Below are 17,524 nucleotides of genomic sequence, written 5' to 3'. Positions count from 1 at the left end.
CGAGGGAAAGAGGACTAACCTTCTTCAGATTTGTCTCTGATAAGATGCCTTCTAACACTCCAGTGAGTGCAACTTTAGATTAAATAGGCGCTTAGAAGTGCTGATGCGAAACCATCCTTCTAGGGGTGTGTGGCATTGAAGACATATTGAGGAATTCGTAGCGTGTCTGGTCTGCTTGTCTTGGGATGTGAGGCTTTACAAAGCCTTGGGATGGTGTTCAGTAAAGAGCTGGGAGACCTGGGAAGCTTCCTCAGGCCTGGGACACTGCGAGGGTGATACGCCACAGGACACAAGGGACTTGTCTCCGGCTTGTCGCACACAGGCTATGCCTTTATGTCCACAGAGCTTCACTTACCTTTAAGCTGTTTCCGGAATTTGGCCAAGTCATTTGTCCATTTCAGAACCTCTGGGTTGGCTGCTTTGTCACTGTGGGAGGGCTGGGAAAAGAAAACCTGGAGTAAATATTTTACTGCTTGTTTCTCATACTCCCATAGATTTCCTTGAGGGCAAAACCCTGGGTCTTTGTGATCATGGAGCCCTGTGGGGGCTGTATCCCCTTTTCTGGTACTTGTATGCTTCAGCTTATGAAGCTAATGAAGCCGGAAGCGGAAGAGTTTGTGGGCTTATACTGTAACTGCCATGAAAAACGCCCTCTTGCCACTGGCTTGGGAAACTAAGAGAGAGAGAGCCAACAATGGAAGGGAGCCTAGCATGGAGAAAACTGTGGAAGATAAAGTTGAATCAAATCTTAGCCCAACAAATAAAATTCCCTTCTTGCATCAGTTTTGGGTATCCTCCACATCAGTGGTTCTCAACCTTCCTAATGCAGTCAGGAAGTGCACTCTGTAATGGACAATTTTAATACCGTTCCTCATGTTGTGGTGATTCCCCCCCCCCCCACCAGCCACAAAATTCTTTTGTTGCTACCTCATAACTGTAATTTTGCTACTCTTATGAAAGGTAATGTAATTATCTGACATGCGGGATATCTGATATGCAACCCACAGGTGGAGAACTGCTAGGGCGTGCTAGGCTGAGGAGACCCTGTGCGAACTCACTCTGTACTTCCTCTCCTCCTCAAACCGGTCCTCAAACTTCCGGATCTTCTTTTTAAGGGTCTGAATCCTTCTGGTGAGCTGCACAGGTGTCAGGTCCTCCTGCTCATCATCGTAGGAGCCCAGGGAAGAGCTTCGCCTCCTGCGAAGAGCATGGCCTGGGTTAGTTGCCCCGTGAATGACCAAGAACTATGGGGAGGTCCTATGGGATCTGAGAGTATATGGCACAGAGGAGTGAAAGCATCCTCTGCCCTTTGATTAAAAGCCAAGCAGATAGGTGCATCTTCTGCCTTTGAGTTCTGCATATGCCACCTATTAAATAAGCTATTAAATAACCTTTCATTATCATCGAAACAATCTGAGGCTGACCACAGGCCTAACTGTTAAATGTGACGGAGCTTTCGAAAGGAAGTGCTAGTTGGAATTCAAAATGAACTCTGCAGTTGAGCCCCAGTGTCAGTGGAGACTCCAGCACAGCCTGTGCACTGTGATGGAGAGATTTAGGTGTGCCTCTCCACAGATGCCCAACTTAATTTTTACTATATGAAATAGCCATCAGTGCCATTCTATCTGCTCTATGCAGTTGCTTATCAGGAACACAGAACGAACCTCATGAAAGAGTGGGAATTGGGGGGAGAAGGAGGCACTTCTGTGTCATCCAGGTACTGCCTGCTTTGCCCATAGGCGTAGAACCTGGGGGACAGCATGGGGTCGCTGTCCTCATCTAGAAGCTGGTGAATCAGACGCCCCGCCTGCGGGGAGAGGCGGACTTCATCAGGGTCTACATTCTCTTGCTGCCAGGAAGGGATGGGTTCTGGAAAACAGACGTGGTTTAACAGGTTAACATTGGTCTTGAAAGCATTGTTACCCAGGTTTCCTGAATCCCTATCGGATGGTTTCTCACTTCATCTCTAATGTGCAGAATAGGCACTATGTCGAACTGAAATCACCACTGTACCACATTCCCACTTGCTCTCAAACCAGAACTTGCTAGGGCTGCCCCAAAGAACAGCCTGGAAGACACATATCCAATTGCATATAATTCTAATTTCCTCAATAGATAAGTGGTAGAAACCTTTCCATGCAGGAGCACCACTGGAAGAGCCATAAGTGTGTTAGGGGTGCACACAGCACCCTGGCAATCCTGACAACTAAAGAGCCATGTTAGGCGGCCTTGATCCTATTTACCAAGGGTTTACAACCTCTGTTTGGGTCATTTGGTAAGAATTCACCCTGTGCCTCTGCCTAGCACACAAGATTAGCATGCTTCTGGCTGTGCATGCCTCTGCCTAGCACACAGGATTAGCATGCTTCTGGCTGTGCTTTGCACTTGTAATTTCAGAAGGTACCCAAGAGGAGGGGGAGGAAACACACATAAACTATGAAGAGAGGAAAAAGCCTTATAGAAGCCAATTCCATACAAATTATTTTTAGGTAGCAAGTAAGAAAAAACCAGCACAAAATCCTGACCTTTTATTTTACAGGATAAGAAGGCAGTGTTTATTTCTATTTATTACAAGGCCTGTTTCAAAGTATTCCTTTCTTTAGTTGGAAAAAAATAACAACTGTTGCCCCAGCAAAATGGATCAGTGGGTAAAGGCCCTTGTCACCAAGTCTGATGACTTGAATTGGTGCCCGGAACCCGTATGTTGGAAGTAGAGAACCAATTTCTCAAATTGCTCTCTGAGCTCCACATCTTCACTAAAGCAAAGGTACAACACCCCGCCCCTCCACCGACAGACAATATAAATAAATATTAAGAAATGTTTTAAAACTATATTTAAAATTTTTCAAAGTGAATCTTGGATGGCACACTGTCTTCCACTTCTAATACTCTTCATTTAAAGGCTTCAACTGCACTTAAAATGTTTAGTGACTTCCGTAAGGCTAGTACTTGCCATGATCTTACACTCTAGGGTTCCTAAAGTTTGAACCACAGAACACCTAGTTGCTCCTTCAATATGAAGATTGAAAATGTATGCAGCTATATGGAACAAATGTGCTTAAGCTTTGTGTTTAGAAAGAGCAGATTACATTCCTACAAGGTCAGAGCCAAGGTAATTGCTTTTAATATCGAACCGCTGGTAGATATCTACAGTAACCCACGGGAACAATTAACAAGTATCAACACACAAATCCTCAATCCATCCCATACACAGTGTATTCAAGTAATGGTCCAGACATGACTGACAGGTAGACCAACAAACATGTACACACATGTACACCCACATGCCCACACCAGTGTGTGTATACAAGATCATGCAAACACTTAAAAGCTGCCCAAACAATTCAAGTTCACATGTGATTATCATGTTTGAGAACTACTGATCCCAGGCTGCTGAGAGATAAGGGCCATTGAGAGGTAAGGAAGTTAAGGACAAGCCCCCAGTCAGTGGAAAGAGTGGGTCTGCGTGCCTTCTAACTTCTAAGTCAGTATTTGCTTTAGAATGTGCCACAGCTACAAAAGCAGTGACCACTGCCTGAACGTTGGGGAAGACTTCACAGTATAACAGGAAGATAAACATGTTCACTGAAAATACTATGTCATAAAGAACAAATCTTGCAAAATTTAAAGGAACTCAAGTTATCTGGGAACACAGATACATATTTTGAAAAATAAAAATGTTCAAGGAAAAAAAAAGATTGTTTATCAAGGCTCAAAACATGAGACAACGCATGTGGCTAAGCCCAGAGACAAACATCTCTTTCTTTGGACTAAGGGTATCAGTTTTGTGTGTGTGCTAAGTAACAGGTTTCAGGCCTGAGCAGCTTATTCTCTGCCAACACAAAAGGATGAAAAGCACCTCAGAAGAAAGGACTCAGGAGAAAGGAATCTCGGAGGGAAATGTGAACTTTAGTGTTAAGTTGCAGAAACTGTGATTGTTAGATTGACCAGATTGCATCTTTTATCTCCTAAGACAAAAATCAACTCAGCCAGACTGGGAAAGGGTTAAGGTGGCCAAAGCAGCCATAACTTCTCCTCAGAGGAGTAAACAGCAAGGGGAGGGGAAGTTGCTTTGTGAGGACCCAACACTTTGATAAAAACCAAGTATAATGTCAATGTGGGCACAAAAGCGCTCTAGTCAGCTTGACATTTCTATTCACCAAGAAAAAAAAGAAATACAGTTTGAAAAAGTCTTACTTTTGATCCTGAAACCCTCAATCCGACCTTTAATTCAGCAGAATACATTTTCTACAATGAAAACATCTTTGAGTTCTCCACCATTTGGTCTCTATGATCATGAATTCATTATAAACAGATTGAGTTAAGAGTGATGTTTGGTGGGCTGGAGAGATGGCTCAGAGGTTAAGAGCACAGGCTGCTCTTCCAGAGGTCCTGAGTTCAACTCCCAGCAACCCACATGATGGCTCACAGTCATCTATAATGAGATCTGGTGCCCTCTTCTGGCCTGAAGGCATACAACGGTATACATAATAAATAAATCTTTAAAGGAAAAAACAAAAAGAGTGGTGTTTGGCAGCTAACCTGAACCTATCTATCCATTCTCTTGTTTAATACAGCTTTATTTTGTCTCTGTCCCTGATCAATTATTTCAAAGACAAATAAACAAACAAACAAAACATCTTAATACATCCTGAGGAAATTCTAGCATTTTCCTACTAACCCATAGAAGTAGGGTAGAGAAATCCAGAAGAGACTTGATACCCTATGAGCATATAAAGGGGAAGGAAGTCCCCCTCAGTCACAGTCATAGGGGAGGGGAGTAAGGGGAAAATGGGAGGGAGGGAAGAATGGGAGGATACACGGGATGGGATAACCATTGAGATGTAATATGAATAAATTAATAAAAAATTCAAAAAAAAGAAAAAAAAGAAATTCATAATGTAAAGTCATTGTGAATTTTAGCTTTAACAAAATAAAGAGCAATGTTGCATCATAGTTCCACGGGTGGAACAGAAGTGGATAGCTCCCCAGTTCTACAAAATGGAGCACTCATGTGATCGCCACCCATTTCTCCCTTCTGCGCAGTCTCAGACTTAAAGGTCCATTTGAGAAAGTCACAAACTGGCACGTAGTATGTATCTCATAAACTAAAGAATCAATACTACCCCTGGGCGAGGTGGCACAGGACTTTAATCCCAGCTCTTGGGAGGCACAGGCAGGATATTGCTGTGAGTTCAAAGCCAGCATGGTCTACAAAGAGAGTCCAGGACAGCTAGGGTTAAACAGAGAAACGCTGTCTCAAAAAACAAAAAACAAGCCAACAAAAAAAAAAGAATCAATACTACCATTTCCATATTTTAGTCTGAAATATTGTTACTTACATTTTCTAGTTGTCATTCAACAAGGAAACCAAGTAACTGCCGTGCACACTGTGGTACATACTATGTCAATTACACTGCTCTGTAGAAAGCAAGGTTTGAGGATGCATCACCAGCCATTTCTAATAGCTTCTTGAAAAAAATACTTTATATTTAGTCATTAACTCTAGAACATTGAAGCAACCGTATTGAAAAAAACAAAAAACAAAAAAAACCCCAAACGTATTTAAAGGGGCAACAGAGAAGACATGAGTCTTCATACTAGATTTTTCTCAAACAGCAGGACACAAAATAAGCACATTTTCATTTTCAGATAAAAAATCCCTTTGGTACACTCACAATGAACTTTAGGTGTAATCGTGCCATTTTTATTATTAAAAATTAATTCATTCAGGTCATTTGACACTACAGCAGGTCTTCAGAAAGAACAAATACAAAAACTGTGTGTGTCCCTGCTATGTAAGCGATAAGAATAGAATAGGTTCTGAGGAATCCTAGTGCAGACTCCACAGCACACAGGGTCATAAAGAGAATCAAGCCATCACAGCAAGGAGTTCCTTCCTGAGCAAAAATGGTGCAGGGCATCGTGACAGCTGCGCTCTGCTAATCTGGCTGGAGCCATTGGCTGTATAAAAGAAACTGATTACTGAAACGACTCATTTAAAAGAAATCTGGACAAAATTAAGAGAGATGATACTTCCCATGCTTCTTTTCCAACTATATTATTTAGTGCCTTACTGCTTGGCATGATGTCATGACTCCTCTCAGATGTTCAAAGAGGGGCTAGACATGGGACGATAGAGGCCACCCGGGAGGGATGACTTTCGTAAATTCTTTTTAATGTTCTAAAATTTAACCTGAGAACAATGTTAGTCTTACTCAGTTGTTCAAAAAGTCTTGCAAACTATCAGATACATAAGGAACCTTAGCAGTCAGCTTTATCAACTCCAAATTTAATTTTGTTTTGCCTCTATCTGCAAAGTTAAGAAGCAGGTCCCCAATAGGCCTGCTTACATTATTGGTAAGTGTGTTGAACAGAATAGGGCTGACGACTTTAACCAAGACGAACAGTGTCTTTTGAGGTGATTCTGACCCACATTTACACATAGTTATAGATCGTTTATTACACATGTACCACCCTGACTCTGTTTTATTCCTTACATGTCTTAGAGAAAGCTATCTTCAAGACCGTGCCAGGAGCCCAGCTGCTGTCTCTTCAAGTGCAGCATTTCCCAATCTAGGGCCTAGCATGCGACAAAGAAAAGGATGGAGGTTTTGGTGTGAGTGAGCAGAATTGGCAAATGTATTTAATTTTCTCCCAATGAATATTTAGATATGTTTGTGGGAGAGAAAAGCAGTAACACTTATAATGGTGCCCATAGCAAGTAGAGGACAGCAGATATTAGCTCATTTAATCTTTGCTAAACAGTGAATATATTCATTAGTAATTACTATTTGCTATTGTGGTTACATCTACACAAAGATAATGGAATCAAGGCAAAACGGAGAGAGCGTTCCCAATTTGCCCATAAAACTGATCAAGTGGCAGGGCCAGGATATGAACCCAAGAGTTTGGTTTCTTACTCTGTTTGATGGGATGTCTGACTAGCATTGCTTGGAGTATGGGCTAGAAGTTAGGAGATGCTCAGCTTTCTCAACTGTACAATGGGAGGGTTCGACTGGAGATCTTTTTAAGATCACTTGCTTCTTCACGATTCTTCTAAAATACTGACTGATTGATTGATTTTGTTGTGTGTGTCACGGTGTACATGTAGAGGGCAGAGAACAACTTGTGGGAATTGGTTTTCTATTTCCACGATGTAAGTTCTGGGGACTGAGCTCAGGGTATCAGACTTGATGACAACCGCCATTACCCACTGAGGTATCTCACCAGGCCTTCCTCATGACTTTAAAAAAATATATTTTTTAAATTATTTATTTACATGTACATGTGTGTATGTGGTTACATGTGCATGTGCCTGAGGTTAGGAGCATCCCCTGTAGTTGGAGTTACAAGCAGTTGCAAGCTGTTAATGTGTGTGGTGGGAGTTGAACTCGGGTCCTCAGAAAGAACAATACATGCCCTTACCTACTAAGCCATCTTCATGACTCTTATAGGGAATCTCTCGTCAAAATTGTTGTCTGTTGTAAGTAATGAGTGAGAAAAATTAAGTATTTTGTGGCCTTTAAAAAAAATGTCCTGATAGCTGTTTGTGGAGGCTCACACCAGTAATGCCAGCACTTGGGACTCTGAGGTCAGAGGATCTTGAGCTCAAGGCTACTCTGTAGCATAGGCTGGCCTCAGCGCTGTAATTCTGCTGCTTCAGCCTCTGCACATTGGCATGGCAAATATGAGCCGCCATTCCCAGGTTACAGTACTCTTTAAGCCTAATTTCAAGGCAAATAAAATAGAGTTGGGTGTTTAAATCTTATCCAAGTCAGCATGCACGGGATTTAGTAACAGTTTAATTACACAATTCTAATTAACTTTCTATATCAGACCAATGCCTTTGATTTGTGTATTCACTTAACTTTGGAGAATTGAAACCCTAACACCAAAAAGGATAACAGCATGGCGGATTACATGATGTGCCTTAAAATGTGAAGGCATGGTAGATTACAGGCCAATCAGCAGGGTGAGATGGATCCCATGTTTACTTTTCAAAGGTTTCCCTCTGGAGACTATGGAATCTACTTCCTATTTTAATCCCTTTCATTGTTTCTTTGATCCTAAGCTTAAGAACTTGGAGTACATTATTTCTGAGATGCACACTGCCAGGCCTTCCACCACAGCCATTTACGCCACCCTACATCAGGTGACCCTTCCTGGCTCCACATCAGACTGTGACCAATGGCACAGGCCAGGGAGGAGGTACCCAAACCCAGAGTGTCCCTCCACACAGTGGCTGGGGCCAGGGATCAGAGGCTGAGATTGGATACTGTTCTGCCCCGTTTGCGGATTATAACTTCCATCTTTATATTTTGTTGCCTGGCTTTTGTGTGCGCAACTTAAACTAGTGGGAAGCTTATTTGCTACTAAAAAAAATTTCCATTTCTTACTGAAGCTAGAAGTAAGGTCAAATTTACTGCTGTCATTTTAATATAGCTTTGCACATTGGTTCCTTTATTTTTACTATATCTACGGCCATGTTCCTATTATAAAACAACTTGGAAATTAAAGTATGTGATTTTAAAAAGGATATCGAGAACAGTAACCAAGCAGCCAGAATGACCTTGAAAACTAAATCCCTGTAGATTTTAAAGGTGTAGGAGTCCAACACCAAAGGCAAATGTAATGAGGAGAAAAAGAAGAGTCACAGCGATTTGCCAACACAAGTCTTTTGCCCAAGCCAGCCTGTAAGTTGTATTTTTCCAATAACCTTTTGGAAAACACCCTGTCCACCCTTCTAAGTAAGATACTACTTCCTCCACATTTCTATACTACGGAAAAAAAAAATCTTTAAAGTAGTGGGATGATTTCTAAGAAACTCTAAATTGCCTTTCAACCACTCTGGAGAGCGTATTCAGATTTTTTCTAGGCTATGTTTGTTGAGAGAACAATTTAAATTTGTAATTATTAACCAAGAGAAAGAATCAAATTGAGGCTATTTGCAGGGGGCTGGGGGGGGGGTGGGGGGGGCAAGAAAGAGACTAGCTCACTTGAAATCTGGCTCCAAATTTGTCTTTTTATTTAAAAGCTTTATGAGAGCCTACATCACTGAAACTCAAATACAGTAGTTATTTATTTTTGCTTTGGCTTCTATTTGGGCAACAGTAACCACTCTGAGACTCTTGAGAGCAGAGAAGGCAGATTGTTGCCCATCTATAGATTAAAAAGACATATCATTATTTCAAAGTGGTCAAAAATGACTGACGAACCAATCAATATCCAAATATAGATCAGTTAAATTTAGCATGAAGCAAGCCAACCATGCCCTCTTTTGTTCTCTGAGTATTTTGAGCTGGAATGATCTGACAGGATTTCAGATCTGCTGCCTAATTATATGAAAATAACCAGAAAGGGTTTCTTAGATTACAGGAGGGAAAATGAAAACAAAACGATCTGTTCTCAAGGAGCCCTGTATGCCAGGACAGTAAGTAGGTCAGCCTTTCACCCTGTGGTCTCTTCAGATGGACTTTTGATCACTAGCGGAAAACAGAGGAGTGGGGCAGGATGGGGCGGGGAAGACCCACGGGAGCAGGGTATAGCTGTGACTCTCTGCTAAATCATTCTGTTAAGGTACACTGCCATACTGACGCCAGGAGCCCATTTCTCCCTGGCTGTGGCCTTCAGACACACACTGTGTAGAGTGCTGGCGCAGATTCCAGTGTAGACAGAGGGATAAAGGGGGCAACTTAGAGAACTGCTGAAGGACCCTCCCTGAAATGTTTTGACAACGCTAAGTTCTTCCTGAAAGTACATTTCTGATGTTTTCACCAGAAGGCTCTAGAAAACAAAAACCAAAACCTAAAACCATGTCAGAGATCTTCAGCAAAGAAGTGCTTTCACTCAGTGTTCTTAATACTTTGTTAACATGATCTTTTTTTTTTTTTAAATGTATACATTAAAAGATAGAAGAAAAGCAAAGAAAAACATCCTTCTAAAAACTTGGAAGGGGTACTACTGCAGGAAATGGGTGATATAGTGGGGTGGCTGACAGGTATTAGGGGTCAGCTAAGGCAGGAGGGCTAGTGGGTGAGGTGGTGGGTGCCTGGCTTTCTGCAGCATACCACAAGCAGGGCAGCACTCTTGTTGGGTGAAAAATACACTGCAACGTAAGACTAGGGCAAAGAGCATGCATATTTTCCTCTCTTGTATTGCAACTACCCTTGGCAACACTAAACTGCATGTTCCTATGCCCGGTAAAGAATTTTAAGCCACTTTTTCTTTTTTATAGAAACCCCAGTTCCTCCTGCATGCACGGTGCTTACTCTCATCCCCACAGGCATGCAGTCACATGCCTTGCACACCCTTATTCATGTATGCTTTTTCAATGCAAAACCCAAACGGAAGATGTTCACCTACCTTCCCAGTTCTTCTCCTCACACAATGCAGTCAGGTCCAACTGGGGCACTTCGGGGACAAAGCTCTCCTGCTGATCATCAGCCTCTTGATTCCTCTGTTGTTTGGTGTCAGATATACTGGGGTGCTCCTGAATCTTCATTGTGGGGCTCTGCAATAACAGCACAATGTCCCCTCACAGCTACTGTTCACCAAAATGCAAAAACATTTGCGGCGACTCCACGCCTTCTGAATGCAACCTCCCAAGCCACAGCTGCTAACACTTCCATTGCAGAAATTAAAACCAGGGCTTGATGCCCCCTGGGCACTATCTGGCTACTCTCATGCAAAAAGCCACTGTCCATCTGCCAGCCTTTAACTTTTCTTCTTACGGGGGAGAGGCAAGATGATTTCCTTAGGCTGCTCCTCCAGATGACTTCAGGCAGCTGACAGGTCGTGAGTGATTACTGACTAAGGCCGGGAAGGAGGAGAAGGAGTTTATGTTTCTTAAAGGAGCATGGCCCATCAGATGGTAAACAACAACAAAAAGCTGGCCTCCGTTGCTAAGGCTGCGGCAGCAACACGGGGTGTCTGGCGAGCAGTGAGCAGTGTCTTTGCCGCTTAGATAAACATTCCTCCAAGGGCAGGGACAGAAGCTCGGGCCACCACACTCCTCTGAGCCCTCAGGCTTAGATCGATTAAATGGGGCTGTTTTCTCCAGAGTGTGGGGGAGAACAGACTATTTATGGAGGCGCTCTGGGTATTAAAACATTGTTGCGCAAATTCAAATGGCACGGGTTTGGTGTTTCTTCTCAGCTAGCAGTGAGGAATAGACCAGGAAAAGAAGCCAAGATTACAGGGCGAACAGTCTTCCCTCCCAGGAAAAGTGCTGGCAAGTCAGAGATGTGTAATTTATATCTTACAACTATGCAATTGTCATTGTTTTTCTATTTATTCATCTACCTTGAATACTAAAGCTGATTTTGTCTCTGCCAGAGACAGCACCTACCCTGGCTGGGATATATGATGGAAGGGAAAAACCTTCCCTAAAAGGCAGATATTTAAGCTAAGTGCTTATGTTTAAAATAGCACTCAAATTAATTCGTTTGCATGAAAATTGTCTTTTTAAACTTGGTCTCTTGGCATATTGTAAATTAAGCTGTTATGTCTCTTCTTGCCTTTAGAAAATCATAAGTGACCATACTTAAATATTTTTACTTGAAAATGTGCTTTTCAAATATCACAGATCTGGACAAAATATTTTCTTTGGGAGTAATTGAATATTTATTTTTAGTTACCCCATTATTAATTGAAAAAACTGAGAACATCTGGAAATCATAAGTGAATTCATTAATGTAGGAGATGTTGTTATTATACCTAAAATACAGTGCTATTTAAGACTTCCAGCTCCTTCTAGTAGCTGACGACCCACTTTGAGATCACCATGGGACTAGTCAGTGCTGTTTTACTGTCCTGTTTTCATTGAGTGAAACATGAGGATTGGCCTTTCTTAACATTAGGAGCAAAATAAAACTTCACTAAGGTCATGATGAGTAGCAACGTCACAGGAAAACACCAAGGCAACCTTACACTCTAGGACAGGGGTTCTCAGCCTTCCTAAGGCTTCAAGCCTGTAATACAGTTCCTCGTGATGGTGACCCCCAACCATGACATTATTTTGTTTCGACTTCATAACTGTAATCTTGCTAGTTATGAATCATAATGTAAATATCTGATATGCAGGATATCCGATGTGTGACCCCAACCACTGCTCTAGGATATTCAAAGTGTGTGATCTGTCTACTGGGAAATAGTCATATTACAAAAGTCACTCGTTCCCTAACTTTAGCCTAAGTGGCCTCAGCTTTCAGATGTGTTAGGGACAATCAGTCACAGTTGTGTGTGAACATGTGAGTTTGTATGACTATAAATGTATAAGATAGAGGAACAGAAGATGCATGTAGTAAATAAGTATTTCTCAACCTCTGTTATGGTTCTTACAGAGATCTAAGAGATGATAAGCAAAGCCTACAGCCTACAACACAAAAAGAGACAACCAAGCAGAAGCCACCATTCTTTCTGTTGTTATACGGCACCAGGTAAAGACCAATGAGTAAGAAGCCAGGCCCCCATATTGCTAGCAAGGAGTAGGAGACAAGGCATGGATGGCTGAATCTGAGGTAAAACATGTTACATCAGAAGACAGGACTCATTTATGTACCGTGAAAACAAATCAGCAGAAATGTCAGTGTGTCTGCCGTTGGTCAACTGCATTAGCAATTCCCGGGTGGCCAGCCCTGAGGTTGAAAAGGTGGAAGGCAGATGACAAGGGTTCCAGAAGCAGAGGCAGGGATGAAAGACCCCATATGATGAGGCTAAGGACTGTATAATTCAGGGTACAGTAGTGCTGGCCACTCCCCTCAAAGACCACGCAAACATGAAATGTGCTCATTAGTTCAAACAATAAATGATTTTCCAGTGCTAGTTTTTTTTTAGACACTGGCAAAATTGCATAAGACAAAATGAAATGTCCTTTGAGTGTTACATGATAGAATCAGTTAAGAAATCATTATGGGGCTAAGAGCACTGTTGCTCCTGCAGAGAACCCAGGTTCCATTCTCAGCACCTACGTGGACCCTCCAACTATCTGTAACTCCAGTTCCAGGGGATCTGACTGCCTTTGTCCTCCATAGTCACTTCACACACACAGTACACAGACATATATGTGGCCAAAGCATCCTTACACAGAAAATAAAAATAAATATGTCACCAAAAGTTTTGTTGTTGGTGTTGTTTTTCAACAAAACAACAGCCCTGGCTGTCCTGGACTCACTTTGTAGTCCAGGCTTGGCATCAAACTCACAAAGATCTGCCTGCCTCTGCCTCCCCGACAGCTGGGATTACAGGTGTGTGCCACTGACCTTGGAATCACGAAAAGTTTAAAAAGTAAAAATACCATTAGATCTCTGGAGATTAAACAAGGGAAAGGGGGTATTAGTGACAGTGGATGAGGTGCCTTATTTTATACTGAGTGACTAGGTATGGCTTCTTTTCTACAACGCTATATAGGCAGCGGTGCGAAGGAAGTGAGGGAGTGGGCTGACATCGGGAAGAAGGAGGTAAGCATATGGAGCTTTGTGCAGTGAGGCCTTGCTGTTTCTGTTTTTGATGTGGTTTAGGAATAACAAGCAGTCACTGTATCTGAAATCCAGTAAGGACACCATTTGGTGTTGAAGAGGACATCCCACATAGTGCAAGCTAGGATAACTAAAGTTGACTTTTGAAACAACATTGGACACATTCCTCTTCCCTCCACCTATCCTGGCCCATGCAAGCGTGGTCTCATGTACAACTTGGCTCTGTCTCGCTGGGCTCTGATCCATCCCTGATGTGGTTGTATTGCTTGTCCTCTTATCTTAGCAGGCTAAGTCCTAATTTTTTGGCCCAATGGGTCTATGCAGATGATGATGAGCTTTCCTAAACTTGGGTTGCACAACTGGCTACTGAGCAGGAGGGAGCAGTGATGGTGGGTTGCTGCTCGGTGGCTTCTCGGGCTCTGCAGCCATGCTGAAGAAGACACACGGCTCTTCCTGTAGGTACCTTGGATGAGACCCCTTGCAAAGCAGATCACAGTCTCTAGAAATGCTTATCACAGGCACGCCAAACACGGCCCATTTGCTTATGTTTCTCCTCTTTGACCATTCAGGTTGTCACGTCAAGGGCAGTCTCAAATACGAAAATATTTTTGGTTTAAACTTTTGTTGTGTACACATTTAGTATTTTCAGCTAAGTCAGAAAGTAAATTAATTGCACAATCTCGACTCAGAAATCTTTCATACTATGAGGTGGAGAATTGTCAGACTGTGCTCAGATGCCTGCACCTCTGTCAAAATGCTGCCTCACATGAAAACACAATGAGTCTTTGCTTAGTGGTGTAATGGATAGCACAGAGGACCCGGAAGAGGAGGCAGCTAAGGATGGGTTCTGGGGGTGGAGACCTGAGTTAAATAGCAGCTTTGCTTTGTGAAGGCCTGTGAGTCCACTTCTTCGAACCTTAGCTTCCCTTTCTCTGTGATTGGGCATCTTTGGTTCGTTGTTAGGAACAAATGAAAAACATCCAAACAGATTGCCCACACTAAGTAAGGCTTCACAGATTGCCCACACTAAGTAAGGCCTCACAGATTTCTGTTTCTACCGCTGCCCCTTTCCCTACTCATTGGCAAATGGTGATTGAACAGGTAGCGCGTTCTGAGCAGTGGAACTCACAAGTGCTGAAGGAATAGAATCCTGTGTAGAGGAGAAACATTGAGTGGCTGAGTGTGCTGGTGTCATAGAAGTTATCAAGGGAAAGCGCTGGCTGGCAGAGAGCTAATGCAGGCAGCTGTCTCACCTGGGCCTCCGGCGACATTCCACACGCAGGCTCAAACCATTAGCTTAAGTCTCTCAGTCTGATCATTGTTGAGACTTGCACCTGTTTGGCTGAGCCTGGTTTTTTTTTTTTTGTTTTGTTTTGTTTTTTTGTTTTTTTGTTTTTTGTTTTGTCTCTGCTCTGCCCCTTCCTCGCCTTCAGGTCAGTTTATGTGCCATTTCCAAACAGGATTTAGGTAAATGGCTAAGGATTTGGTAGAATGAGGAATGAGAATTCTAGAGACTGTTGGACCATTGCCAGGAAAAAAAACTAGTATTAACTGAAGACGCAGGAAAACACCAACATTTACTGTTTAGCCTGATAATAAAGGAAAATAGACATAACATATCCCCCAAGGTTCCTGTGTGCATGAGTACCAGCAGTGTGTGCTGAGCACGGACGATCCTGTTTCTTCAGTGAGGTGATGGGACAATCAGCTCTCAGTCTTGCATGGCAAGCCTTAACTTCTCCCCTTCTTTTTTTTTTTTTTTTCCCTTTTCCTTCTTTTATTTGATTACTTTTTCAAGGCAAGATGAGAAAAGGGGAAATAGGCTTTTGTAATGAATGTCCTGTTTGTTATCAAAGGTATGCTTGTAATCACTCTTAATCAGTGAGCTTAGAGGGCATAAAGAACATAAGAATGTCTTGAAAGAATTTAACACTTCATTGGCTTAGAATTTTGAAATACAATTCTCTCTCTCAGATAATGTGATGTCCTTCCCTACGGCTAATAATTCTTGCTTGATTTACTCCTATGGCAAAAAGATTCACTGTAAGTTTATTGTTTGGATATTTTAGACTTTATATGAAATGTTAACATATTTTTACAATATAACATTGCTTAGCTTGGGGCTGGAGAGATGGCTCAGTGATTAAGAGTGCTTACTATTCTTACAGAGGACCCAAGTTCAGTGCCCAGCACCCACAACAGACAGCTCAGAACTGCCTGTAATTCCAGCTCTAGAGAGATCTGATGTCTGTGACCTCCATTGGCATCTGCACCCACTTGCACACACACACACACACACACACACACACACACACACACACACACAGAGAGAGAGAGAGAGAGAGAGAGAGAGAGAGAGAGAGAGAGAGATGATTTAAAACAATAAAAATAAACCTTTAAAGAAAATTGCATAGCTTATGGAAGGACCTCATGTATAAGACACTTCCGTAGTAAGCACAACTCTGAAAACGTATTTCCGTCATACATTTTAAAAATGGACATACGAGTGGTAAGGATGCTTTCTCTTATGGATACCTGTGATTTTCAATGAGTTCTAGAAAGAAAGAGCAAGTACTCCATGAGTTATAATACAATTGTCACCCTTTTTCATACAGCCCAGGAAAGATATTTTATTAAAGTGTCAACCTCTCCAAGACCTGCCTCGAGAAATGCTACCTGTTTTTGTGACATTTTGGAGTGACTCTGAATGTTTTTCATTGTGTGTCATAAAATTTTAATTCAAACCTCTCAAGAAAGGAATGTGAAACTCTTGGTGATCAGTATGCATCTGAGACTCTCAGAGACCCTCTTTTTGGATACATTTAGTTGCATAATTAAAGCAAAAATTTAAGGGCATGCAATAAAGGTTCAAGGTTATGATCATTTTCAAGACAGGACTTTGTCCAAGGTACAATTAAAGCAGCCAATTGATATTTGAAAAAGCAAAACTACTGTCGTGCCTGCATTGTGACATTAGGAAACAAACTTAGAGGTTTCTCTCTGCCTGTCTGTTCATAAAATAGGGAACAGCTCTGAGGTTGAGTGTCAGTGTCCCTCATTCCAATAGAACACTAGTCACGAAACACCTTTGCAATCTCATATAGAACTGACAGTGTTAATGAAGACTCTTTTTTTTAAAAAATGAAGATTCTTAAAAGACAGTGTCAGCAGGAACAAATTCATCTTACTGGAAAATAAATTGCAAACTGAGTTCATTGTGGACATACATATTTTGGCATCTCAGCCTGATGCTAAAGGAGACTTGAAATTAAATGAATGCTAATAAAAATTCTAGAAAGGGTTAACAAAGTGTAGACTTTTCATCCCCGAGATGGAGAAACCACTGTTGTTTTAGAAGTTTTAGGAAGTGATTTATATGAATCACAGCATGCTGAAACAAGAGAATGTATGTTAAAAATGAAAAAAAAACCTCCTATTGTTTAATAAGTAGTAACAAAAATATTCCCTCAAAATAGATATATTTTGAAATATATTTATGTATATACATATCTATTTATATTTATATAAATCCCAATCATGTGAAGTGATGTCTTTTTCTCCATTGATGTAGCTATGATGAAGCTAAGGCAGAGTGTATCCTTAATTTCAATTCATGATCTAATGATGTTTATTAATAGCGAACACTTCCAGAGTCCCAGCAGTGAGCTAGTTGCTGATTGATGTTACATATGGGTGACACATGTAAGAAGAGGACCTGGCTCTGAAGAATTTAAGATCTGTCCCAAGGACTGTGCTGTGACCCAGAGACATAGAGAGGCCACTGTCAATTTGGGTGCCATTTGGGATTAGGATTTACTATCATGAAAGTCCATTAACAAAGCTGTTCTACTCCACTTTATGCCAGGAGAGATGAGAAAACATCTCTAGGAGTCTGGCAAGCTTTAAGCTCATGTCCAATGTCAAAGGGTTTTCTGTGAACCGAGGAAGATGGCAGAGAAAATAGGAAACATGCTCATTAACACAGTCCATAGAGACCAGAGAAACATAGCAGCCTGTTGCTTTGGCCCTGAGGAAGGAAGGGTACT

At 41.8% G+C, this 17,524-nt stretch overlaps 1 protein-coding gene across 2 annotated transcripts in view; it reads right to left on the bottom strand.

The window, feature by feature from the left end:
• Positions 1–17,524, bottom strand: part of FAM13A (family with sequence similarity 13 member A) — an 86,189-nt gene that overhangs the window by 20,751 nt on the left and 47,914 nt on the right. For both annotated transcript variants that reach the window (XM_084786983.1, XM_084786984.1), the window contains exons 8-11: positions 10,366–10,513; positions 1,665–1,869; positions 1,059–1,197; positions 356–437 (exon numbers count right to left, since the gene is read on the bottom strand). In XM_084786983.1, coding sequence (XP_084643109.1) covers positions 356–437; positions 1,059–1,197; positions 1,665–1,869; positions 10,366–10,513 — 574 coding nt within the window. The remainder of the gene's footprint in view (positions 1–355; positions 438–1,058; positions 1,198–1,664; positions 1,870–10,365; positions 10,514–17,524) is intronic.

This window comes from Acomys minous, assembly GCF_964271855.1.
Source record: "Acomys minous genome assembly, chromosome: 6".
Classification (NCBI taxonomy): domain Eukaryota; kingdom Metazoa; phylum Chordata; class Mammalia; order Rodentia; family Muridae; genus Acomys; species Acomys minous.
This window is presented reverse-complemented; position numbering and strand designations above follow the sequence as displayed.